A 25,187-nucleotide genomic window follows, 5' to 3' on the forward strand; every position below is an offset into this window, starting at 1 on the left:
TAACTTTTGTAATGCATGTTATTGTGATATTCTTGGAATGATTGTGTTAAAAATGTGCTATATGCTAACCTTAAGATAACGTTCCAGCAACGTAATGCCTTAAAGGACTATGTAACTCTCAAAAACCTGAACGTACAGAAATGTGGGCTGGTGTTTTGTCCAAATGCAATTGCAATGATTTACTTTTCTTTTATACATATCTGCCAAAATACCTCTCCATGCACAAGTAAATGAAGAATAGAATGTATGCATGATTTTACACATTTTTTGATTAATATTAATTTTATTTTGTCAGGTCATCTAATTTAAGTTTTTCTTTCACAATTCTATATTTGTTGACAATGTCCTTTCAGGTTACAGTAAATTAAATGAAGCGCTCATACACAAAAGATTTCAGCTGATTATACAGTAAGAGAAAACATTTCTGTGCACTTGTGTGGTTTTAGACAACAGGACTTTTATTTTGGTGTTGGTGTGACGTCATAAGACCTCGCCGCGCTCGTGCATCTGTTGTGATTCGACTGAAAAAGGTTTGTCTTTTAAATGTTCATAATGAAGCAGAATGAATGCCTTATTAAAAGTAACACTGCATTGCTTTATCTACCAGCGTTGCGTGAGTAAAGTAATATAAACTCATGAGTAACAGAAGGAGCGTCTCATTTGGCTCTTTATCGTGAATGAGTTCAAACATGAATTCTGTCTCTAGCGAGTGACGAGAGAACCGGAGCTTTAGACTCTCCGAGTCTATTTAACTTATTGATTCACAACAAATGATTCAGTGATTCGAAGCGCTCTATTCCCATTTCTATCTCGATTTCTACCAAACTGACTAATATATTAAGGGTCTGTATAGTTAGCATTATATTATATTAATCTGTTGTGTTCGTTTTAGATTAATCAGGTGATTTAAGTCTATTAACTCGCTACCAGTGACTGAACTAGAACTGATTAAGACTCAGCGATTTAATGTGGATTTATTTTTCTTTCTGTTAATTCTCATCTTAAACAGGACAAACACACAGAAAAACTCCTGGAGAAGCGACTGAGATCCATGTGACACTATTATAAAGATGGAGTTTATTAAAAAGGAGAGTGAAGACATAAAGATGGTGATAATTAAAGAGGAGAGTGAAGAAGACATAAAGATGGAGTTCATTAAAAAGGAGAGTGAAGATGTGAAAATTGAAGAAACTTTGAGAGTGAAACATGAAGAAACTGAGGAACAAACAGGTTGGTTTCATTCAGTGGTTAATTGGCTTTTGTAAGGAGTGGGAGCCCTTATTTACGGTGAATTAGGCTGGGGCGATATGGCCCAAAAAATTATCACAATATAAATATAAATAGTAAAATCTTTATTTCTTTAAAGTTTAAAGGCATATTTTTGCTTCTGAGTGAAAGATATTATAGAAAATAGACAGTTAACTGTGGTTTTAAACTATCCTTTATTGTCAAAACATGACAAACACTTCCCACACAGGTGAACAATTTATTAAAACTGAAGTAGATTTATTTATTACTAATAAAAGCAATATTAATAGAGTAGAATATTATTAATACAAATAGAATTTATAAAATCTAGAATTGAACTGAATTTATATAACATTTGGGTCTGCTGACTGCAAATGCAAAGTCAAAGTGTTTTAAAGATAATGTTTGTCAATAAACAAAAATATAATACATTAAAAAATATATATTTCTTATCAGCATGCAAAACCTCATAAATAAATGACATTGACAATAAATTAATTAAAGAAAAATCTTAACTGTGGTCAGAATTTTTTTACAGTATATTGGTCCACTGCGCATCTCACCGACAACAAACACACACACACACACACACACACCTCACCGACAGTGGGCTGGCCAGGAGAGAGACAAAGTTCAGTAGTTGTGGAAATCCAGAAAGGGCTGTCAAGTCTATTTTATTCACTTTAAACATCGGATAAAATTATTTATCTTTTGATCAACCCGTTCTCATCAATATGCGTACAAATGACACGACTTTACACTTTACACATGCGTGTAATACATACGCCAAAATCCAATTTTGCGTGCATATGATACGCCAATCCTTCCCATTAACTTCAGTGGACAGAAGATGCGTACAAATACCACGCATCAGCTTTAACAGCAATGACGTCACCGGCGAGGCTCAGTTCGCCCAGTTCACCTGATGCGCGAACATCTTCAAACAGGTAAGTAAGGGCAACAGTCTTTTTTGTAATGAGGTCATGGTGTTAACGGTATTATTTTAATTATTTCAGTGTTTCTACATCACGTTACAGGGGGTTATCTGTCAAAATGCTTGCGTATGCGTTCAAATAAGTTGTTAGTGGAATAGTGGGCTGCTCGGTTAGCCAAGTGGGTAGCCCACCACCATTGACATTAGCTTAAGCTAACCTGTAACGTTACCTGTTGCAGTTTTTCTAAATAAATACATCAATAACATTTTTAAGCAATCTGTTTTCAGCTTTTAGACATGGCTGATGACAGCGCTACAAAAAAAGAGATTTTTTTGGAGCGCAAAAAAAAAAAAAAACGGATTTATTTTTATTTCCAAATTGTGGGCAACAGGACAATCTATTTACTGTCTATAAATCGTGTTGCAGAAAAGGCATAAATGCATGCTGCATCTATTAATTTGCGGGGCGTGTATTACCCCCCAAGAAGTAACGTTAACCTTAGCTGACACCAGATCAGTATTTCTGATCATACGGCCTACATTCACTATACAAGCCGATCTGAGATCTGCCAGAATAACGTTTGTATAATTCAGGCAGGCATTACTAGTTGCGTGCAGATGAATGATACAGTACGGTTGGATTAGGCTCCTATTCCCGGGATATTTGACTTATAATGTCATCATATAGTGATGACAAAATATAGTAATATTTACTTTTAACAAAACGACTAATATTTAACCAATAAATTACACATTAATATTACAAAATAGTTACTAGTTACTAGATAACACACACTTACATTACCTTGCAGTTCAATATAATTTATATCTATTATATTACATATGCAATTTGTCTATTGTTTTCAATGTCACCCATCCTGTTGGTCCAACAAAATGTATCAATGGTTGACAGTAAAGTACACACGCAGAATTAAATATTTTGTTACATGGCATGTATTATAATAAAAATAACAATAATTTATTTTTGTTTTGTCTGTAGTAAAAATGCCAGGTGGATCCACTTTACGGCAGTGCCCCCACTGCCTGAAGAAAATTAATTGTGGAAATCGGAGATGCACCAAGGTAAATAATGTACAACAGGCTATTGTAACTCTGTAATAGAGTAATGTAATATGTAATAGAGTAATGTAATAATACTATGTAATATTCTAGCTGCTAATCCCCATTTCCGTGTATTAAAGCCAGAGTCATTTAGTCCAAATTCAAATAAACTTTATTTGCATTAAATATCTCAATGAGAATTAAACTGGAGTTTGCAGTGGAGACATTATGTTGGCATATGTCATATGTACATTATGAATTTTTATCATTGTAGGTTTTTTTCAAAATGTTAAATTTCCAACCTAATGGAAAGTTACCTGTTTATATTGGATATTTGACTGTTGGTTATTTTAGTTACATCCACTTACAAGGCTACACATTTAACATTGAATCTGTCTATTATAGAAAGTACGTTATTCTATTGCGGTGATTCTCAACTGTGGTCAATCAGTTCATTGAGATTATCCATATTTTGATTTCCAAAATTAAGAAAATGGGAACATCTCTACTAGCCCATGTAATAATGACTCCGTAGCTATATGAACTTAGGGTATAATATCTGTGGCCAGATAATGGACATTCATATATTCTGTTAAGTATTATTAAAACATGCGCGTGCATTGACTCTGCATATTAAGTATTGTCTGTTCAATTAGTTGCATTCACCTGGCATCCTAGTCATTATTTAGGCCCTTGTTAACAGAGGGCTAGAAAATCCCCAATGCTTAATCAACCACAGTTCAGAACTTCTTTTTTTCTCCCCATCACTCTCTCTGTCTCTCTCCCTTACAGTGTGGGAAGCTTCTGGACATGAAGTCCAGGCAGACGGCCCGGATGAAAATGTTCAGATTAAAAGCCAAAGAATGGGCACATAAAATTAAAAAGTCTCGAAATCAGGCTAAGATTTTTGACAACAGTGCCCTGCTGGTAATAAACATTTTGTCTTTGTCTTTTTTTTGGTCAGGCATTGCAGGTTCCTGTCGACATTACAGAAATATAGAATTTTATTTACTTTGTGCAGGGAAGCAACAACTATGGGTTGTCACCAACCCAACTGCATTTGCAACATTTTAGATAATAATGAACTTGTCTACGTATGAATACCAAAACAATACATAAAATATTGTAGTTCACCTTTATAAAAACACATACTAAGTATAGTGGACTTTTTTTTTTTTAAATACTGCTTGAATGTGTATAATAATAATAATGTCTGTCTTGTCTGTCTAACCATGCCTTGGAAATCACTGTTTTTGCTTATATGCTTTTCTATGTTAAGATGGAGAAACTGAAGGCTCTAGGGTACTTTCCCCTCCTGCTGTGGGGAAAGTACCGACCACAAAATAAAAAGTGGATGGCCCAGCTCCAGTGCCCCTTTGAGCTGCCAGAGGTAGCGCATGCCGTCCTGGAAAAGATATTGTGCCTGTTTGAAGGTTTGTTAGAAGGTAGGTCACATCACAACATCAGTACATTCATGACTCTATTAAGACTGATTCTGCATTGTTCATTTCAATTCACATTTATATGTATAACGCTTTTAACAATACATATCGTTGCAAAGCAGCTTTACAGAAAAATAATGTGTCTACATTACAATTTAAGAGATGACTGTGTCTAAGTAATGTATTTCAGAGATGTTCATTTTGTGAATGCGTGGCTAAAAAGATGCGTCTTTAAATTCAATTTAAACTGGGAGAGTGAGTCTGAGCCCCGATAATTATCAGGAAGGCTATTCCAGAGTTAAGGTGCCAAATATGAAAACGTTCTTCCTCCTTTAGTGGACTTAGATATCTGAGGTACTACCAGAAGCCCAGAGTTTTGTGATCTTAAAGAGCGAGATGGATTGTAGGAGGATAGAAAATCATTTAAATAAACACAGGAGCAAATTGTATTGTGCACCTATCCGGATGGATCAGATTTAAATGTTAGTGCAGATAATGTTTCACACAATTTAGATTGCTGTGGTGTGTAATTCTGTTTTTGTTATATTTTTTGTCTTAAACTTTTTATATTTTTTTAGATATTCATATTTTTAACCATGTACTTCATCTTAAATGTCTTGTTGTTGTTGTTTTTTTACTGAAGCATGTGATCCTGAAGGAGAGCAGGTGGGGCAGCAAGAGAGAACAGGAGAAAAAGATGCACAAATAGAAATAGATGAAGAAAACCATAGTGGACAGGGAGAGCAAAGTGAATTAGGAGAGAGTGAGAGGGGGAACATGCAGGAGATGGAGATAGAGGGACAGGAAGACAGTGTAGAGAGAGGAGAGATGGAGGGACAGGAAGACAGAGTGGAGAGAGGAGAGATGGAGGGACAGGAAGACAGTGTAGAGAGAGGAGAGATGGAGGGACAGGAAGACAGTGTAGAGAGAGGAGAGATGGAGGGACAGGAAGACAGAGTGGAGAGAGGAGAGATGGAGGGGCAGGAAGACAGTGTAGAGAGAGGAGAGATGGAGGGACAGGAAGACAGAGTGGAGAGAGGAGAGATGGAGGGGCAGGAAGACAGTGTAGAGAGAGGAGAGATGGAGGGACAGGAAGACAGAGTGGAGAGAGGAGAGATGGAGGGACAGGAAGACAGAGTGGAGAGAGGAGAGATGGAGGGACAGGAAGACAGAGTGGAGAGAGGAGAGATGGAGGGGCAGGAAGACAGTGTAGAGAGAGGAGAGATGGAGGGACAGGAAGACAGAGTAGAGAGAGGAGAGATGGAGGGGCATAAAGACAGAGTAGAGAGAGGAGAGATGGAGGGGGATAAAGACAGAGTAGAAAGAGGAGAGATGGAGGGACAGAAACACAGAGTGGAGAAAGGACAGATGGAGGGTCAGAAAGACAGAGTGGAGAGAGGAGAGATGGAGGGACAGAAAGACTTAGAGCTGGGACTGATGGTGACAGATGAGATGGAGGCAGACAAAGAGAGAGAACAGACAGAGGAAGTGGGGAAAAAAGAGACTGAGGCAAAGAAGAAAGCAGACAGGTAAGTGGCAATACAGAATAGAATATGCAGAGCTACAGAATATGATACAAAATGGAAAAGAAAGTGGGCCCCACTTTTTATTAAGTGGCCTTGACTACTATGTACTTGCATCAAAAAATAAGTACAATGTTCTCATTGTTTTCATATTATAGAGCAAAACGCTTTTGTTGATATTGAGGTGGATACAGGTAAAGTTAGGGACAGGTGTGGTGGTGTGGGTCAGTTTAAGGGTAAAGTTAGAGACAGGTGTGGTGGTGTGGGTCAGTTTAAGGGTAAAGTTAGAGACAGGTGTGGTGGTGTGGGTCAGTTTAAGGGTAAAGTTAGGGACAGGTGTGGTGGTGTGGGTCAGTTTAAGGGTAAAGTTAGGGACAGGTGTGGTGGTGTGGGTCAGTTTAAGGGTAAAGTTAGGGACAGGTGTGGTGGTGTGGGTCAGTTTAAGGGTAAAGTTAGGGACAGGTGTGGTGGTGTGGGTCAGTTTAAGGGTAAAGTTAGAGACAGGTGTGGTGGTGTGGGTCAGTTTAAGGGTAAAGTTAGGGACAGGTGTGGTGGTGTGGGTCAGTTTAAGGGTAGGGTTGGACAGGTGTGGTGGTGTGGGTCAGTTTAAGGGTAAAGTTAGGGACAGGTGTGGTGGTGTGGGTCAGTTTAAGGGTAGGGTTAGAGACAGGTGTGTTGGTGTGGGTCAGTTTAAGGGTAAAGTTAGAGACAGGTGTGGTGGTGTGGGTCAGTTTAAGGGTAAAGTTAGGGACAGGTGTGGTGGTGTTGGTCAGTTTAAGGGTAGAGTTAGAGACAGGTGTGGTGGTGTGGGTCAGTTTAAGGGTAAAGTTAGGGACAGGTGTGGTGGTGTGGGTCAGTTTAAGGGTAAAGTTAGGGACAGGTGTGGTGGTGTGGGTCAGTTTATGGGTAAAGTTAGAGACAGGTGTGGTGGTGTGGGTCAGTTTAAGGGTAAAGTTAGGGACAGGTGTGGTGGTGTGGGTCAGTTTAAGGGTAAAGTTAGGGACAGGTGTGGTGGTGTGGGTCAGTTTAAGGGTAGGGTTAGAGACAGGTGTGGTGGTGTGGGTCAGTTTAAGGGTAGGGTTAGGGACAGGTGTGGTGGTGTGGGTCAGTTTAAGGGTAGGGTTAGGGACAGGTGTGGTGGTGTGGGTCAGTTTAAGGGTAGGGTTAGAGACAGGTGTGGTGGTGTGGGTCAGGTTAAGGGTAAAGTTAGGGACAGGTGTGGTGGTGTGGGTCAGTTTAAGGGTAGGGTTAGAGACAGGTGTGGTGGTGTGGGTCAGTTTAAGGGTAAAGTTAGGGACAGGTGTGGTGGTGTGGGTCAGTTTAAGGGTAAAGTTAGAGACAGGTGTGGTGGTGTGGGTCAGTTTAAGGGTAAAGTTAGGGACAGGTGTGGTGGTGTGGGTCAGTTTAAGGGTAAAGTTAGGGACAGGTGTGGTGTGGGTCAGTTTAAGGGTAGGGTTAGAGACAGGTGTGGTGGTGTGGGTCAGTTTAAGGGTAAAGTTAGGGACAGGTGTGGTGGTGTGGGTCAGTTTAAGGGTAAAGTTAGAGACAGGTGTGGTGGTGTGGGTCAGTTTAAGGGTAAAGTTAGGGACAGGTGTGGTGGTGTGGGTCAGTTTAAGGGTAAAGTTAGGGTCAGGTGTGGTGGTGTGGGTCAGTTTAAGGGTAAAGTTAGGGACAGGTGTGGTGGTGTGGGTCAGTTTAAGGGTAAAGTTAGGGACAGATGTGGTGGTAGGGGTCAGTTTAAGGGTAAAGTTAGGGACAGGTGTGGTGGTGTGGGTCAGTTTAAGGGTAAAGTTAGAGACAGGTGTGGTGGTGTGGGTCAGTTTAAGGGTAAAGTTAGGGACAGGTGTGGTGGTGTGGGTCAGTTTAAGGGTAAAGTTAGGGACAGGTGTGGTGGTGTGGGTCAGTTTAAGGGTAGGGTTAGAGACAGGTGTGGTGGTGTGGGTCAGTTTAAGGGTAGGGTTAGGGACAGGTGTGGTGGTGTGGGTCAGTTTAAGGGTAGGGTTAGAGACAGGTGTGGTGGTGTGGGTCAGTTTAAGGGTAAAGTTAGGGACAGGTGTGGTGGTGTGGGTCAGTTTAAGGGTAGGGTTAGAGACAGGTGTGGTGGTGTGGGTCAGTTTAAGGGTAAAGTTAGGGACAGGTGTGGTGTGGGTCAGTTTAAGGGTAAAGTTAGAGACAGGTGTGGTGGTGTGGGTCAGTTTAAGGGTAAAGTTAGGGACAGGTGTGGTGGTGTGGGTCAGTTTAAGGGTAAAGTTAGAGACAGGTGTGGTGGTGTGGGTCAGTTTAAGGGTAAAGTTAGGGACAGGTGTGGTGGTGTGGGTCAGTTTAAGGGTAAAGTTAGGGACAGGTGTGGTGGTGTGGGTCAGTTTAAGGGTAGGGTTAGAGACAGGTGTGGTGGTGTGGGTCAGTTTAAGGGTAGGGTTAGGGACAGGTGTGGTGGTGTGGGTCAGTTTAAGGGTAGGGTTAGGGACAGGTGTGGTGGTGTGGGTCAGTTTAAGGGTAGGGTTAGAGACAGGTGTGGTGGTGTGGGTCAGTTTAAGGGTAAAGTTAGGGACAGGTGTGGTGGTGTGGGTCAGTTTAAGGGTAGGGTTAGAGACAGGTGTGGTGGTGTGGGTCAGTTTAAGGGTAAAGTTAGGGACATGTGTGGTGGTGTGGGTCAGTTTAAGGGTAAAGTTAGAGACAGGTGTGGTGGTGTGGGTCAGTTTAAGGGTAAAGTTAGGGACAGGTGTGGTGGTGTGGGTCAGTTTAAGGGTAAAGTTAGGGACAGGTGTGGTGTGGGTCAGTTTAAGGGTAGGGTTAGAGACAGGTGTGGTGGTGTGGGTCAGTTTAAGGGTAAAGTTAGGGACAGGTGTGGTGGTGTGGGTCAGTTTAAGGGTAAAGTTAGAGACAGGTGTGGTGGTGTGGGTCAGTTTAAGGGTAAAGTTAGAGACAGGTGTGGTGGTGTGGGTCAGTTTAAGGGTAAAGTTAGGGACAGGTGTGGTGGTGTGGGTCAGTTTAAGGGTAAAGTTAGAGACAGGTGTGGTGGTGTGGGTCAGTTTAAGGGTAAAGTTAGGGACAGGTGTGGTGGTGTGGGTCAGTTTAAGGGCAAAGTTAGGGACAGGTGTGGTGGTGTGGGTCAGTTTAAGGGTAAAGTTAGAGACAGGTGTGGTGGTGTGGGTCAGTTTAAGGGTAAAGTTAGGGACAGGTGTGGTGGTGTGGGTCAGTTTAAGGGCAAAGTTAGGGACAGGTGTGGTGGTGTGGGTCAGTTTAAGGGTAAAGTTAGAGACAGGTGTGGTGGTGTGGGTCAGTTTAAGGGTAAAGTTAGGGACAGGTGTGGTGGTGTGGGTCAGTTTAAGGGTAAAGTTAGAGACAGGTGTGGTGGTGTGGGTCAGTTTAAGGGTAAAGTTAGGGACAGGTGTGGTGGTGTGGGTCAGTTTAAGGGTAAAGTTAGGGACAGGTGTGGTGGTGTGGGTCAGTTTAAGGGTAAAGTTAGGGTCAGGTGTGGTGGTGTGGGTCAGTTTAAGGGTAAAGTTAGAGACAGGTGTGGTGGTGTGGGTCAGTTTAAGGGTAAAGTTAGGGACAGGTGTGGTGGTGTGGGTCAGTTTAAGGGTAAAGTTAGAGACAGGTGTGGTGGTGTGGGTCAGTTTAAGGGTAAAGTTAGGGACAGGTGTGGTGGTGTGGGTCAGTTTAAGGGTAAAGTTAGGGACAGGTGTGGTGGTGTGGGTCAGTTTAAGGGTAAAGTTAGGGACAGGTGTGGTGGTGTGGGTCAGTTTAAGGGTAAAGTTAGAGACAGTTGTGGTGGTGTGGGTCAGTTTAAGGGTAAAGTTAGGGACAGGTGTGGTGTGGGTCAGTTTAAGGGTAGGGTTAGAGACAGGTGTGGTGGTGTGGGTCAGTTTAAGGGTAAAGTTAGGGACAGGTGTGGTGGTGTGGGTCAGTTTAAGGGTAAAGTTAGAGACAGGTGTGGTGGTGTGGGTCAGTTTAAGGGTAAAGTTAGGGACAGGTGTGGTGGTGTGGGTCAGTTTAAGGGTAAAGTTAGAGACAGGTGTGGTGGTGTGGGTCAGTTTAAGGGTAAAGTTAGGGACAGGTGTGGTGGTGTGGGTCAGTTTAAGGGTAAAGTTAGGGACAGGTGTGGTGGTGTGGGTCAGTTTAAGGGTAAAGTTAGGGACAGGTGTGGTGGTGTGGGTCAGTTTAAGGGTAAAGTTAGAGACAGTTGTGGTGGTGTGGGTCAGTTTAAGGGTAAAGTTAGGGACAGGTGTGGTGTGGGTCAGTTTAAGGGTAGGGTTAGAGACAGGTGTGGTGGTGTGGGTCAGTTTAAGGGTAAAGTTAGGGACAGGTGTGGTGGTGTGGGTCAGTTTAAGGGTAAAGTTAGAGACAGGTGTGGTGGTGTGGGTCAGTTTAAGGGTAAAGTTAGGGACAGGTGTGGTGGTGTGGGTCAGTTTAAGGGCAAAGTTAGGGACAGGTGTGGTGGTGTGGGTCAGTTTAAGGGTAAAGTTAGAGACAGGTGTGGTGGTGTGGGTCAGTTTAAGGGTAAAGTTAGGGACAGGTGTGGTGGTGTGGGTCAGTTTAAGGGCAAAGTTAGGAACAGGTGTGGTGGTGTGGGTCAGTTTAAGGGTAAAGTTAGAGACAGGTGTGGTGGTGTGGGTCAGTTTAAGGGTAAAGTTAGGGACAGGTGTGGTGGTGTGGGTCAGTTTAAGGGTAAAGTTAGAGACAGGTGTGGTGGTGTGGGTCAGTTTAAGGGTAAAGTTAGGGACAGGTGTGGTGGTGTGGGTCAGTTTAAGGGTAAAGTTAGGGACAGGTGTGGTGGTGTGGGTCAGTTTAAGGGTAAAGTTAGGGTCAGGTGTGGTGGTGTGGTGGTGTGGGTCAGTTTAAGGGTAAAGTTAGAGACAGGTGTGGTGGTGTGGGTCAGTTTAAGGGTAAAGTTAGGGACAGGTGTGGTGGTGTGGGTCAGTTTAAGGGTAAAGTTAGAGACAGGTGTGGTGGTGTGGGTCAGTTTAAGGGTAAAGTTAGGGACAGGTGTGGTGGTGTGGGTCAGTTTAAGGGTAAAGTTAGGGACAGGTGTGGTGGTGTGGGTCAGTTTAAGGGTAAAGTTAGGGACAGGTGTGGTGGTGTGGGTCAGTTTAAGGGTAAAGTTAGAGACAGTTGTGGTGGTGTGGGTCAGTTTAAGGGTAAAGTTAGGGACAGGTGTGGTGTGGGTCAGTTTAAGGGTAGGGTTAGAGACAGGTGTGGTGGTGTGGGTCAGTTTAAGGGTAAAGTTAGGGACAGGTGTGGTGGTGTGGGTCAGTTTAAGGGTAAAGTTAGGGACAGGTGTGGTGGTGTGGGTCAGTTTAAGGGTAAAGTTAGAGACGGGTGTGGTGGTGTGGGTCAGTTTAAGGGTAAAGTTAGGGACAGGTGTGGTGGTGTGGGTCAGTTTAAGGGTAAAGTTAGGGACAGGTGTGGTGGTGTGGGTCAGTTTAAGGGTAAAGTTAGGGTCAGGTGTGGTGGTGTGGGTCAGTTTAAGGGTAAAGTTAGAGACAGGTGTGGTGGTGTGGGTCAGTTTAAGGGTAAAGTTAGAGACAGGTGTGGTGGTGTGGGTCAGTTTAAGGGTAAAGTTAGGGACAGGTGTGGTGGTGTGGGTCAGTTTAAGGGTAAAGTTAGGGACAGGTGTGGTGGTGTGGGTCAGTTTAAGGGTAAAGTTAGGGACAGGTGTGGTGGTGTGGGTCAGTTTAAGGGTAAAGTTAGAGACAGTTGTGGTGGTGTGGGTCAGTTTAAGGGTAAAGTTAGGGACAGGTGTGGTGGTGTGGGTCAGTTTAAGGGTAAAGTTAGAGACAGGTGTGGTGGTGTGGGTCAGTTTAAGGGTAAAGTTAGGGACAGGTGTGGTGGTGTGGGTCAGTTTAAGGGTAAAGTTAGGGACAGGTGTGGTGGTGTGGGTCAGTTTAAGGGTAAAGTTAGGGACAGGTGTGGTGGTGTGGGTCAGTTTAAGGGTAAAGTTAGGGTCAGGTGCCCTGGTGTGGGTCAGTTTAAGGGTAAAGTTAGGGACAGGTGTGGTGGTGTGGGTCAGTTTAAGGGTAAAGTTAGGGACAGATGTGGTGGTGTGGGTCAGTTTAAGGCAAACTTCTATTGCAATTTACACAGGGTTTTTTTTCTCTACACAGGAAGTCAGCTGTCAAGATTTCAGCAAAAAAGAAAAGAAAACGAAGCCAAAACAAGGATGATGGTAGGAAAAAATGCTATATATATATATATATATATATATATATATATATATATATATATATATATATATATATATATATATAAAAAGCTATTACACTACAGGTTCAAGACTATTATTTTGTTACCTTAGGATTAATTAGTTATATAGAATTACATACATTGTATATATATATATATATATATATATATATATATATATATATATATATATATATATATATATATATATATATATAATGTATGTAATTCTATATAACTAATTAATCCTAAGGTAACAAAAAAATAGTCTTGAACCTGTAGTATAATAGCTTTTTGGCCCACAACTTCTTGTCTTATATTTCAAATGAAAACTATTCAAAGCATTTACTGACATTGAATTTCACCCCCTGTACACACTGTAAGTCTGGTCAAGGTCTATACATTTGCTCCATCTTAAAATTACATAATTATGATGCTTTGTAAAGGCCTAAACAACAATATACCCTAGAAGTACTACTGTATCCTACCACACTATACCACAAGGTATATTAAAAAGTGTTGGCAATACACAAGCACAAGCCTATCAAAATGCACACCAAAGTATCCCAGAGCATACCATGGTTACATTAAAAGGCCCCTAAGCAACATAATGGTGGGTTATGTACTACAAAGTCCCACAAACCACACCAAAGCATTTTAATGTCAGTCTAGCACATGGTGTACCACTTTAACACAAAATATAACGAAGTATCCCAAACCCCCCAAAAGAAGTTGTTACAAACCCCATTTCCAGAAAAGTTGAGATATTTGTCACCTTTTGTTTTTGGTTTTACTACTGTTACATTAAGGTGCAATGGTTTGTATTTACACAATCTGTTTATTTTTCTTTACAGCTTGCCAGTATCACAGCACATTGGACATTTTTCCAGTAAAATATGTGTCCAAGACACGTGAAAAAAAGGGTTAGTAGCTATATGGTGAACATTCTGTATAACTGTTGGTGCATATATTGATACTATACTACACCAAGAGAATAGTGCTGAAATTGTTGCCTTTTGTCAGAAAAGTAAAAAAAAAAAAAAAAAAAAATTGGTTAAATCATTTGCTTATAGAAAGCTATAAATATTACACCAAACATTTGTTTTGGTGATTTATATTGTGGCTGATTTTTAGAGGCTGGGAGGAGGAATGCAATTAAATATTTAATTATGAAATAAAAGTATGACTTTGGTTTGTCTTTTACCCTCTTCCCAAAGGGCTGTAAAGAGGTATTGGTCCATTGGCTCCCGTGCCCTTCATGGTAACTTCAGCTTTCTTGTTTAACTGATTTTTGAGTTGCCCTTAAAGGAACCCTACTTAAGAAGCCTGTCTGATTTACCATAACTTGGAAGTTATTTAAGTTTATGTAATAAACACCTGGACTAGTGTTACATTTCTTTTTGAGAAGTCAGACGGGCTGCTTAGTTAGATATCTCTCCACATGTGGCATGTTTTTGTCACAACTGCAACTTGCATGTACTGTTGTTTTTGGTGTTTTGTAACTGAGCATTTTATTGTAACTGTGCTACATTTTGAGGGTTAGTTAGTCATCACAATTTCATATTCAGTAGGAATGTGGCGATCTGCTTATCATACAATATGATTAGATACAGTTAGATAGTCCTTATATGTAACATATTTCAGAAATTAAATACATGATTTCTTTGTTTTATTTTGCCATTCCTTTCAGCCTAAAGGCCTGGCCCCCCTCTTGGGAACCGCAGGAGAACATAGAAATGGCGGTATCATAAAGAAACAAAGAAATCTGGCCATGTGGACAAGAATAAAGTTCTTCTGTTCTTATAATGAATTGTGTACATATATGTTGTTATTAAAAATCATTTGTTTATAAATCTCTGTTTCATTATTAAAAATGTATCCTTAATTCAGTGGCAATCAAAATTCATCAAAGTCTGTTTTCATTGTAACTGGTCAGGATCTGATTGATGCTGTGTTGCTGATCAGTTGATTAGTCTAACCTCAACATGTGCTGTGATCAGTCCTCCCCCCCCCCCCCCCACACACACACACACACAAACTTTAAACTTGATGACAATAAACACTGACAGTTAACACTAACCATATTATTGTTTCTACACTGTTTTTGTGTGTGGGAGGTGGACACATTTGTAAAATGAAGCTTGCCCTCAATGTTTTCCATGTGTAAATTAAGTATATAGCTACATTACATGCTATATAAGTTTGTAAAAAATAAAAAGGAACATGCTGCATTTCCCATGAGTTATAGGCATGTTTTCAACCATTGTCACAGCAATTATTTACAGCACATCTGAGAAGTCAATGAAAAAGTAGTTTACTTAATAAATGTTTCATTCAATGATTTTACTGTCATAAGACAGGGTGTAACATTCACTAGGTTCTGGCATAACGTTAGGGATTATCGCCTTGACATCCAGATCCAAGCATATGTTACGTTAGATTAACAACTTTTCTCGTAGCTTTCTCTTTAGTTCGTTGCTATGGCAGTTGCTATTGACGCATCAACCACACAGCTTGCATTACTTCCGCCCGGAAGTATTTTCTTCACTTTAAAAAATAAATGTTTACATTTCTCCATAGATTTTTTTTTTTTTTGATAACTCAACAATACGTTAGCTGAAGGCGATGCAAGTGCCTCGTGTTGTGGGCGGAGTCTGCGCGTTCTACTGTTTTAGCTCAAATATCTTAAATAAAGCAACATATAACATTTTTGTTAACATACATTATCTAAATGCAGTGTAATTACTAGTTTGACTGTCCTAGATATTTGACATATTCAGTAGATATATCTTTTTACAACCCTAGTTTACAACCCTAATTTGCAAACCAGAAGAACTACAACTGTTGTGCTCATTTGTATTAAGATGCATGGTGTGGGTACTGGGAGTTGTAGTTTTTACAACATTTGTGTTTTCCTTAGAATTTGAGTTTGTAAATAGTTAGTTGAAAGTAAGATGAGGGGTTTAGGGGTATGGTAAACACATCTATGCAATCAGATTTTAAATATGTTATTGTCAAGTGGTTTTAAATATATTTTTACTATATTTGACTGTGCCCCCAGTTGTTGACTATACTATATATACCTCAGTGTGATAGCTGAGTTCAAGAGCTCTATGTAACAGTTTGTCCCATAGCCGAAGTCCCTTTTGTTGCTGAATTATAACCCGTCAAACATGCACCAAGGTGACATTTCAAAGGTCAGTATTTCAAAGCAGGAGCCATATAGAATTTGCCATAGTAACATATGTCACTCTCCCGTTCAAGACCTTTCCAATGATATATTTGGTTTAGCTGTACAACAAAGTTTAAATTTTCTCATTTAAGGACACAAGGCCATCTCAAGTCTAGTTTCAGAGAGTACTTTGACGTGTGAATATATAAAGTGAAGATTTTTGTTTGTTTGTTTGTTTCTGATTGTGTAAATAGATTTATGACTGCACAACATGAGGAATACCTGGTACACAGGTACACACACATAATGTTTCCATAGGCGTAATGGATTTCATACTGTACAAACCGTATTTTCTATCCCCCTACACTGCCCCTAAACCTACCCATCACTCTCACTCACACACACACACACACGTTGGTCTATGTGGTTTGCAGGGACTCTCCATAGGCGTAATGGTTTTTATACTGTATAAATCGTATTTTGTATCCCCTTACACTGCCCCTGGCCCTAAACCTACCCATCACAGGAAACATTCTGCATTTTTACTTTCTCAAAAAAACATCATTTAGTATGTTTTTAAGGCCATTTGAATTATGGGGACATTTGATAAACAGGATAAAATAAACAGGCTCACTCACACACACACACACACACACACACACACACACACACACACACACACACACACACACACACACACACACACACACACACACACACACACACACACACACACACACACACACACACACACACACACACACACAGCTAATGCGTAACTATTTATGTAAAATATATACCAAAAGACCATGAATATATTATGGGTATATGCTCCTGGATCTCAGTAATAGACTTTTGGCCACTTTAGTGGACATTATATTTTAGTGAATTTCTCACTTTGCAGATACCAAATGTTTCACCAGGACATCTTGGTCTTTGTAATTATAATGTAAATCTGATTCCTTTTCAAATTGGTTGTTATAACTCAACATGAAAGTCATGAAAATGTTATGGGGTTTCTAATCAAAATATGACTTTCTGTTTCAAAGCAGGGAATTGATTTCATAAATGTCCACTGTAGCGACTCAGGCGAATCAAACACACAATCGCCAGTTACATTTAACAAATATGTTTTGAATGCTTTGTGCTTGGTGGCAGACCTTCCCCCAACACAACAGAGAAAGATTCTTCGTCACCCTGGAAACCATCTGATAAGATGTTTTATGGCCCAAAAGAATTTGTGCACAGAAAAGTGCAGGAAGAGTGTCTTATTCACAAAGAGTTTATGACACGAAGCTTGTAACAAACCCGCTTTTACCTCAAATTATAGACAAACCATCTATAAATGAACATGCACCCCAGGACATTGTATGTAAACACATAACTGTCTTGTAAAATGTTTATTCTGTATGGTATTTTGCATCTTTTTGTCTTTGTCTTTGTCTTAACAAATTACTAGTTCAGATAACCTCATATATGTCAAGTCTCCTATCAAATTAATGCTCACTTCACGACTTACACTTCCATGTATATCACTTATTCAGAAAATGCAGTGTGTGTTTGTTGCATTAATTAGAGTATGAATGGTCAGAGACCCACTGATTCGATTTGATGAACTGAAGGAAAGCTGCTTCTTACCCCTAATTCTTTGTCCCATCTCTCTCATCTCTCTCTCTCTCTTTTATCTCTCTCTAATTTCAGTCTATTCATTATTCTCTTTTATGTATTCTTTCGTTAATATCTATATTTCTACTCTCTTGATGCATATTTAGTGTGTACTTTCTGTGTGAATCGTAGTGTTATTTTTAGTCTGTGTTTATTAAACCTCCAAAAGACATTTAATGAGTTGAATCTGTTGTTCTCCCACATACACAAAGTCAGTGTAACTTACGATCTAACGTTACCTAACTGCTTATGCTACTATGTTAGTAAAGTAAACTGTATGACCATTTGAAATATTGAACTTGTCCTGATCAGTAAAGTTAATGTTTCTTATGCGCTCGTAAAGCAGTAATCCCTTATTGAGAATTGATTTGAAAAGTCTATAACTAATTTGCAGGACAAACTTAGTAGGATAATTTCAAGCAATTCCGTAAAGGGTTACTTGTATTTAATTAAACAATTTTCCCTATCGGAAAATTTTAATACGTAATGAACGACTAGCAAATAATATTCATAAATTCATGAATATTGAATATTAAATCCCTTTTGAGTTAATTATTCCCCGAGACATTAAACTCATAAGTCATTGTTGTTACACCACTATAGTGAACGCCAGGCCTTAAATCATGTTTATCAGGTATTCTGGAGAAAAAACAAACCTGAAACTTAAAAATGTATTCGTAAATTAAAAATATAAACATAAATTCCATTGTTTTTGCCTATACATGCAATTTCATGCATTTAATTTGATCAATTAAAGCAGACAACTTGAAATGCATGGCTTTGACACATTGTGATAATTAACGCATTCATTTACATTATTAGTTCATAAAATTTGTAATTAGGGAATTAACAGAGAGCGAAAGCAACAGCCTACGCCCATCAAAGCGCTGGCTTGTAGGATGCTGGACAGGTGACAATTACACATAGCACATAACAATGTCACCAAAAAAGTGCGTTTTTGGTTGCCAGACCAAGACAGTCCTGCACAGATTCTCCAAAACCCCGCGTTAAGGCAACAGTGGATGTAATTTGCTTTTCCGGATCAGCAACTGAGTTGCGCGAATGTTTATATCTGTTCGCTGCATTTCGGTGCCGACTGTTTCATAAACAAGGCCCAGCTCGACGCCGGCTTTTCCCAATCGCCTAATGCTGAAGGATGGAGCAGTCCCAACGTTAGAAGGGTGAGTGAGACTGCTTCAAATGTCTGTGTTTTTTAGTCCGCTTACTGTCTACACAAACCACGCGTAAACACACAAACACACGTGCACAACTGCACTTCCCACATGTACACCTTCAAAGACAAAAATACGACGATATAATTCAAGTATAAATATGTAAATAACACAAGTCGCTAAGCATATTATATAGTTAGTGTATAACTTGTACCACATAGAGACGTCCTGCTCTAGTCGTTTTTGCTGCTGCTCCTGTTCAACTGCAGCCTCTGGGTCTGATTCCGGATCATAGATGTATGGCTGTATCTGATTAAAAGCCATATTTTTTTCCCGCTGTTAGGGATGACACAGCTTTACGACGCACTCGACTCAACACAATAGCAGCAGCGAGCACACGTCATTATTTAGCTCCGCTCACACGACACGCCCCCACCCGCTCGGCTTTTTTCGGAAAGACTCGGAACAGCGCATCTTTCTTATATAATTATTAAAAAAATAAAGACTTTTCGGAGATATGCAGGATGCAATGCTACTCTATAGGTACTCAAGATTGACATGACACTGACTGAAACTGAGTGTTTCACCCCCCCTTTAAGTTCTGTTAATTGCACATAGTAAGTAGCTACAAGCCGACATGGAGGCCTGAATATTGAGTCATATTGGCACATTGTGCTTAGCCTCTCATTTGCTACCTCGAATGATATTGTTTGGTAGTAGAATTGGTAGTAGTTGTATTATCTTTTAATAATAATTACTATGATCTATTACTATTATCTTTTTTTTTTTTTTTACAGAAACACTTGATAACCAACATCTTAAGCACTGCCACCAATATAATGCTTAATTGACTGATGTTAAGAGTACATGTTCAGATATTTAAAAAGCTGTGCCATTTTACAAAGATAAGCTGATTTATATATAGGCCAAATAATAAATGACTAGCCAATGGCAATCCTATTGTCAAGGTGTGTCTTTAGGTTTGGCTACATGGATTATTATTTCGACAGTGTTTATGTATAAAACAACATTGTCCTTACCTCTACTAGCCCACTGCTTGACATCAAAACAGCATGGACAGTAAGCATATCAGTTCTTACTATAAAGAACAATAGAAAATCATAATACATTGTACAATTTTAAATGGTACGTTTGCAGGCTAGCAGGGGGCAAATAAGCTTACAAACCTGACTTGGCCATATACAGTCTTGTTCAAAATAATAGCAGTACAATGTGACTAACCAGAATAATCAAGGTTTTTAGTATATTTTATATTGCTACGTGGCAAACAAGTTACCAGTAGGTTCAGTAGATTGTCAGAAAACAAATGAGACCCAGCATTCATGATATGCACGCTCTTAAGGCTGTGCAATTGGGCAATTAGTTGAAAGGGGTGTGTTCAAAAAAATAGCAGTGTCTACCTTTGACTGGACAAACTCAAAACTATTTTGTACAAAAAAAAATTTTTCTTCTGGGATTTAGCAATCCTGTGAATCACTAAACTAATATTTAGTTGTATGACCACAGTTTTTTAAAACTGCTTGACATCTGTGTGGCATGGAGTCAACCAACTTGTGGCACCTCTCAGCTGTTATTCCACTCCATGATTCTTTAACAACATTCCACAATTCATTCACATTTCTTGGTTTTGCTTCAGAAACAGCATTTTTGATATCACCCCACAAGTTCTCAATTGGATTAAGGTCTGGAGATTGGGCTGGCCACTCCATAACATTAATTTTGTTGGTTTGGAACCAAGACTTTGCCCGTTTACTAGTGTGTTTTGGGTCATTGTCTTGTTGAAACAACCATTTCAAGGGCATGTCCTCTTCAGCATAGGGCAACATGACCTCTTCAAGTATTTTAACATATGCAAACTGATCCATGATCCCTGGTATGCGATAAATAGGCCCAACACCATAGTAGGAGAAACATGCCCATATCATGATGCTTGCACCTCCATGCTTCACTGTCTTCACTGTGTACTGTGGCTTGAATTCAGAGTTTGGGGGTCGTCTCACAAACTGCCTGTGGCCCTTGGACCCAAAAAGAACAATTTTACTCTCATCAGTCCACAAAATGTTCCTCCATTTCTCTTTAGGCCAGTTGATGTGTTCTTTGGCAAATTGTAACCTCTTCTGCACATGCCTTTTTTTTAACAGAGGGACTTTGCGGGGGATTCTTGAAAATAGATTAGCTTCACACAGACGTCTTCTAACTGTCACAGTACTTACAGGTAACTTCAGACTGTCTTTGATCATCCTGGAGGTGATCATTGGCTGAGCCTTTGCCATTCTGGTTATTCTTCTATCCATTTTGATGGTTGTCTTCCGTTTTCTTCCACGTCTCTCTGGTTTTGCTCTCCATTTTAAGGCATTGGAGATCATTTTAGCTGAACAGCCTATCATTTTTTGCACCTCTTTATAGGTTTTCCCCTCTCTAATCAACTTTTTAATCAAAGTACGCTGTTCTTCTGAACAATGTCTTGAACGACCCATTTTCCTCAGCTTTCCAATGCATGTTCAACAAGTGTTGGCTTCATCCTTAAATAGGGGCCACCTGATTCACACCTGTTTCTTCACAAAATTGATGACCTCAGTGATTGAATGCCACACTGCTATTTTTTTGAACACACCCCTTTCAACTAATTCAACTAATTGCCCAATTGCACAGCCTTAAGAGCGTGCATATCATGAATGCTGGGTTTCATTTGTTTTCTGAGAATCTACTGAACCTACTGGTAACTTGTTTGCCACGTAGCAATAAAAAATATATGATGTTTCTTAAAAAACTAAGTTCGGGAGAAGCACGTTCAAATGATCTACCTAATCATGATGTCATTCCAACCAGCTGTCAACAATCAGTAATCAACATGTCTACCAATCAGCTCAAGTGGAGGATCACATAAATACCCAGTCAACTCACCAACGTTCCTTGACAAAGTTTGCAGCATCCCTCCACCACCCCTTCTACCTCACACGCACCTGGTTAACTTTCCTAACCAGAAATACGGGGGGAGTACTCTGGGTTCGGGCCAAATACCGAGCTCGGAGCCCTCTCCTTGGACAGCACGCCAAATACGCATACCATTTATTCTATCTGAATTATTTGTAAGTGTGAACTCGTGAAACTAAAAACCTTGATTATTCTGGTTAGTCACATTGCACTGCTATTATTTTGAACAAGACTTAGATAAGCGACAAGACTTTTGTCAGGGACTGTATTTTTATTTTTATTTAAGCCTTTAAATTCCCATGGGAACATAGGCCATCGACTAAGCTCTTCCATCCTCTCCGGTCTTGGGCCCTCCACTCCAGGTGTTGCCACGTCAGCCCTTCTCCCTTCGTTTCCTGTTCTGTGGTTCTTCTCCAGGTGGTTCTCGGTCTGCCTCTTTTCTTCCTGCCCTGTGGGTTCCATGTCATCGCCTGTTTAGCGATTGAATTCTTTCTCCTTAGTGTGTGCCCTATCCACTTTCATTTCCTCCTCCGGATTTGTCCCAAAAAGTCCCAAAAAGTTGGGACACTGTACAAATTGTGAATAAAAAAGGAAAGCAATAATTTACACATCTCATAAACTTATATTTTATTCGCAATAGAATATAGATAACATCAAATGTTGAAAGTGAGACATTATGAAATGTCATGCCAAATATTGGCACATTTTGGATTTCATGAGAGCTACACATTCCAAAAAAGTTGGGACAGGGAGCAATAAGAGGCCGGAAAAGATAAATGTACATATACGGAAAATCTGGAGGACCAATTTGCAACATATTAGGCCATTTGCCAACATGATTGGGTATAAAAAGAGCCTCTCAGAGTGGCAGTGTCTCTCAGAAGTCAAGATGGGCAGAGGATCACAAATTTCCTCAATGCTGTGGCGAAAAATTGTGGAGAAATATCAGAAAGGAGCCGAGAAAAATTGCAAAGAGTTTGAAGTTTATCGTCATCTACAGTGCAAAATATCTTCCAAAGATTCAGAGAATCTGGAACAATCTCTGTACGGAAGGGTCAAGGCCAGAAAACAATACTGGATGCCCGTGATCTTCAGGCCCTTAGACGGCACTGCATCACATACAGGAATGCTACTGTAATGGAAATCACAACATGGCAGACTGATCTCATGAAATGGCGTATGTATAACACGCCAATTCGTATGCCATTTTGGCATGTTATCAAGACGCATAAACACTTTTTATCAACGCAGTTTCATTCTATCCCCCTACACTGACCCATGATGTCACAGGCCTCGTGATGTCACAGGTCCCATGATGTCACAGGCCTCATGATGACACAGGCCTCATGGCGTCACAGGCCCCATGACGTCACAGGGCTAATGATGTCACATGCCCCATGATGTCACAGGCCCCATGATGTCACAGGGCCGATGATGACACAGGCCCCATGATGTCACAGGGCTCATGATGTTGAAGGATATTTTCATTTATTTCAAGGATATGTTCATTATTTTCATGTAGTCGCATATTAGGATATGAAGTATTAGTCATGTGGCATATTATGATTCACAGTATAAAGTATTAAGTATACAGTATTAATTGTGTTTTTCATCATGAAGTATTAATGATTGAGTGATGTTCATTAGGAATTGAGTTGTTCTTCAATTTGCTTATGATGATTTAACTTGCAAATGTACAGAAGATTACGGAATGTGCTGAGATTTTTGCAGGACGCTATAAAGGGTGTGAAACGAAACTAAGGATAAGGATAGGTGGTACGACGTGGTACGAGGTCAAGCAAGGGTTAGACAGAGGGGGTAGGGGATCTCTAAGATGGAAAATACCAGAGCTGTACTTTCTTTGTGTGTGTGTGTGTGTGTGTGTGTGTGTGTGTGTGTGTGTGTGTGTGTGTGTGTGTGTGTGTGTGTGTGTGTGTGTGTGTGTGTGTGTGTGTGTGTGTGTGTGTGTGTGTGTGTGTGTGTGTGTGTGTGTGTGTGATGACGCGGGACACCCCAATTGGAGGAGACAGTACAGAAGGAGACGGGGATGAAGAACAAGAATATAAAATATGCATGATAAAGTTGTGAAATTCATTCAAGAGCAGCCATAGTGAAATCATCAGGATTTTCCTGATGCTGGTCTTTGCTGGTCTGGATCCTGAGCTCAGAAACCTTTTTTACTCGCTGTGCAATTGGGCTTTAATAAATGTATACTTTTGATTGATAACTCGACTCCTGGCCGATTATTGAACTTGGGGAGGACTTTGGGAGAAAAAAGTCCAACACTGGCCATGTGCTTGTGTTTGTCATGTTTGGTGTGAGTACATGACTTGTCATGTATTTCTTTGTGCCATGTGCTCTCGTGTCCATTGTCTAACCCTGCCAATGTTGTTTCCTAGTTATTGGTCGTCACTTGTTACCCTCTTTTTGTTTGCTTCCCTATTTATTCTCCTTGTATTTGCAGTCCTGTGGTGGATCGTCGTGTTTTTCCGATTGCATGTGCTTCATGTTTTCTTGCTTCTTGTGTCAAATTGAGTCAAGTTCTACTCAAGCCTTGTTCCCCCCCATAGGAATATTAGGCTTTGAGGACTCAAATCAAATATGTTAGATTGTCAGTCAATCCCATGATCGCCTTCAGAAAATGTGCGCTAGCTCGTAAACATTGGCTAAAGCTCAGGGGGAAGATGAAAATGTGGGCACTCTGCACTCTGTCCCCTTTTCCATCCCGCTGTGATGCCCATGGGAATAGGATCTATTTTTATGTTGGTTTTGATACTTTACATGTTTACATGTAAATGTTTTTGTTTTTTTGTCTGTTGCTTTGTGCCATTAAACTGGTGTTAATTTGTATTTGTCTCTTTCACCTTAGGTTTGATGGTGCTGAAAGAGGGGAGTGAAGTACTGAATGAAATGGAAGAGAAAGATCAATTTAAGAACAATTATTTTCTAATGGTAGAAAAATCTTTTAGTAGCTCACAGCCTGAAAAGACACCAAAAAGTGGTAAAAAGAAGGGAACTAGAAGTCATTGTACCTGCCAACAGTGTGGAAACAGTTTCACTCTAAAAAGCAGCCTTAACAGGCACATGAGAGTTCACACTAGAGAAAAGCCTTACACATGCCTACAGTGTGGAATTAGATTCACTCAAAAAGGAAGTTTAAACAGACACATTAAAATTCACACTATAGAGAAGCCTTACACATCCCCTCAGTGTGGGAAGAGTTTCACTAAAACATTAAACCTTAACAGACACATGAGACTTCACACTGGAGAGGACCTCTACACATGTCCTCAGTGTGGACAGAATTTTACTCTAAAACAACATTTTGAAGACCACATGATGATTCACACTGGAGAGAAGCCGTTCACCCATACGGAAATGTAATATATGTACATATTTGTCCCTATATCCGAGTAGTGATGTCATATATGTTTCATATAAGGCAATATATTATTAGCGCATATATACATTCTCACGATATATGAAGATATAGGTTTATACCATGTATGAAATACCCATAGAATAATTATTATATATACATATATTTAAATTATTTATATGATGATTTTTATATGGTACAGTATGTTAATGCCATATATGTAAACAATATATGTCGAATTTATATATGTAAGTTTATTTAAACATAATATATGCAAACATTCAGTATGCTTGTATAGGATTTTATATGGATTTATATAGTGGTGTTTGAATCCTGGCTTTTAAAAATTTGATTTTGGTTCAGGCTTAGGACATTAAAAGCTCCATGTTTGTTTTTCTTCCCATTGTGAGTGTACAGTTTGAGCATTCGCTTGGTCTCGTGTGAGCATC

General features: G+C 40.0%; 2 protein-coding genes across 2 annotated transcripts; both read left to right on the plus strand.

Moving 5' to 3' along the window:
- The first annotated feature begins 475 nt into the window (after window positions 1–475).
- On the plus strand, window positions 476–14,174 carry LOC137049383 (uncharacterized). Its single transcript, XM_067427934.1, has 9 exons — window positions 476–530; window positions 1,010–1,230; window positions 3,183–3,265; window positions 4,037–4,171; window positions 4,524–4,689; window positions 12,317–12,378; window positions 13,250–13,318; window positions 13,613–13,656; window positions 14,086–14,174. Exons 2-7 carry the CDS (start codon window positions 1,071–1,073, stop codon window positions 13,286–13,288), a joined length of 645 nt encoding a protein of 214 aa, XP_067284035.1. The 5' UTR covers window positions 476–530; window positions 1,010–1,070; the 3' UTR covers window positions 13,289–13,318; window positions 13,613–13,656; window positions 14,086–14,174.
- A 1,664-nt stretch (window positions 14,175–15,838) lies between these two features.
- On the plus strand, window positions 15,839–24,743 carry LOC137049975 (gastrula zinc finger protein XlCGF49.1-like). Its single transcript, XM_067428723.1, has 2 exons — window positions 15,839–15,860; window positions 24,229–24,743. Exons 1-2 carry the CDS (start codon window positions 15,839–15,841, stop codon window positions 24,741–24,743), a joined length of 537 nt encoding a protein of 178 aa, XP_067284824.1.
- Window positions 24,744–25,187: the final 444 nt, after the last annotated feature.

This window comes from Pseudorasbora parva, chromosome 20 (genome assembly GCF_024679245.1).
Source record: "Pseudorasbora parva isolate DD20220531a chromosome 20, ASM2467924v1, whole genome shotgun sequence".
NCBI classification, from domain to species: Eukaryota; Metazoa; Chordata; class Actinopteri; order Cypriniformes; family Gobionidae; genus Pseudorasbora; species Pseudorasbora parva.

What these genes read in the sequence shown, in the direction of transcription:
- LOC137049975 (XM_067428723.1), top strand. Translation starts at nt 15,839, where the DNA reads ATGAGGAATACCTGGTACACAG. An exon ending in GAGGAATACCTGGTACACAG is followed by an intron (nt 15,861 to 24,228) that starts GTACACACACAT and finishes CTTTCACCTTAG; the next exon opens with GTTTGATGGTGCTGAAAGAG.
- LOC137049383 (XM_067427934.1), top strand. Translation starts at nt 1,071, where the DNA reads ATGGAGTTTATTAAAAAGGAGAGTGAAGACATAAAGATGGTGATAATT. An exon ending in AGAAACTGAGGAACAAACAG is followed by an intron (nt 1,231 to 3,182) that starts GTTGGTTTCATT and finishes TTTTGTCTGTAG; the next exon opens with TAAAAATGCCAGGTGGATCC. An exon ending in GAAATCGGAGATGCACCAAG is followed by an intron (nt 3,266 to 4,036) that starts GTAAATAATGTA and finishes TCTCCCTTACAG; the next exon opens with TGTGGGAAGCTTCTGGACAT.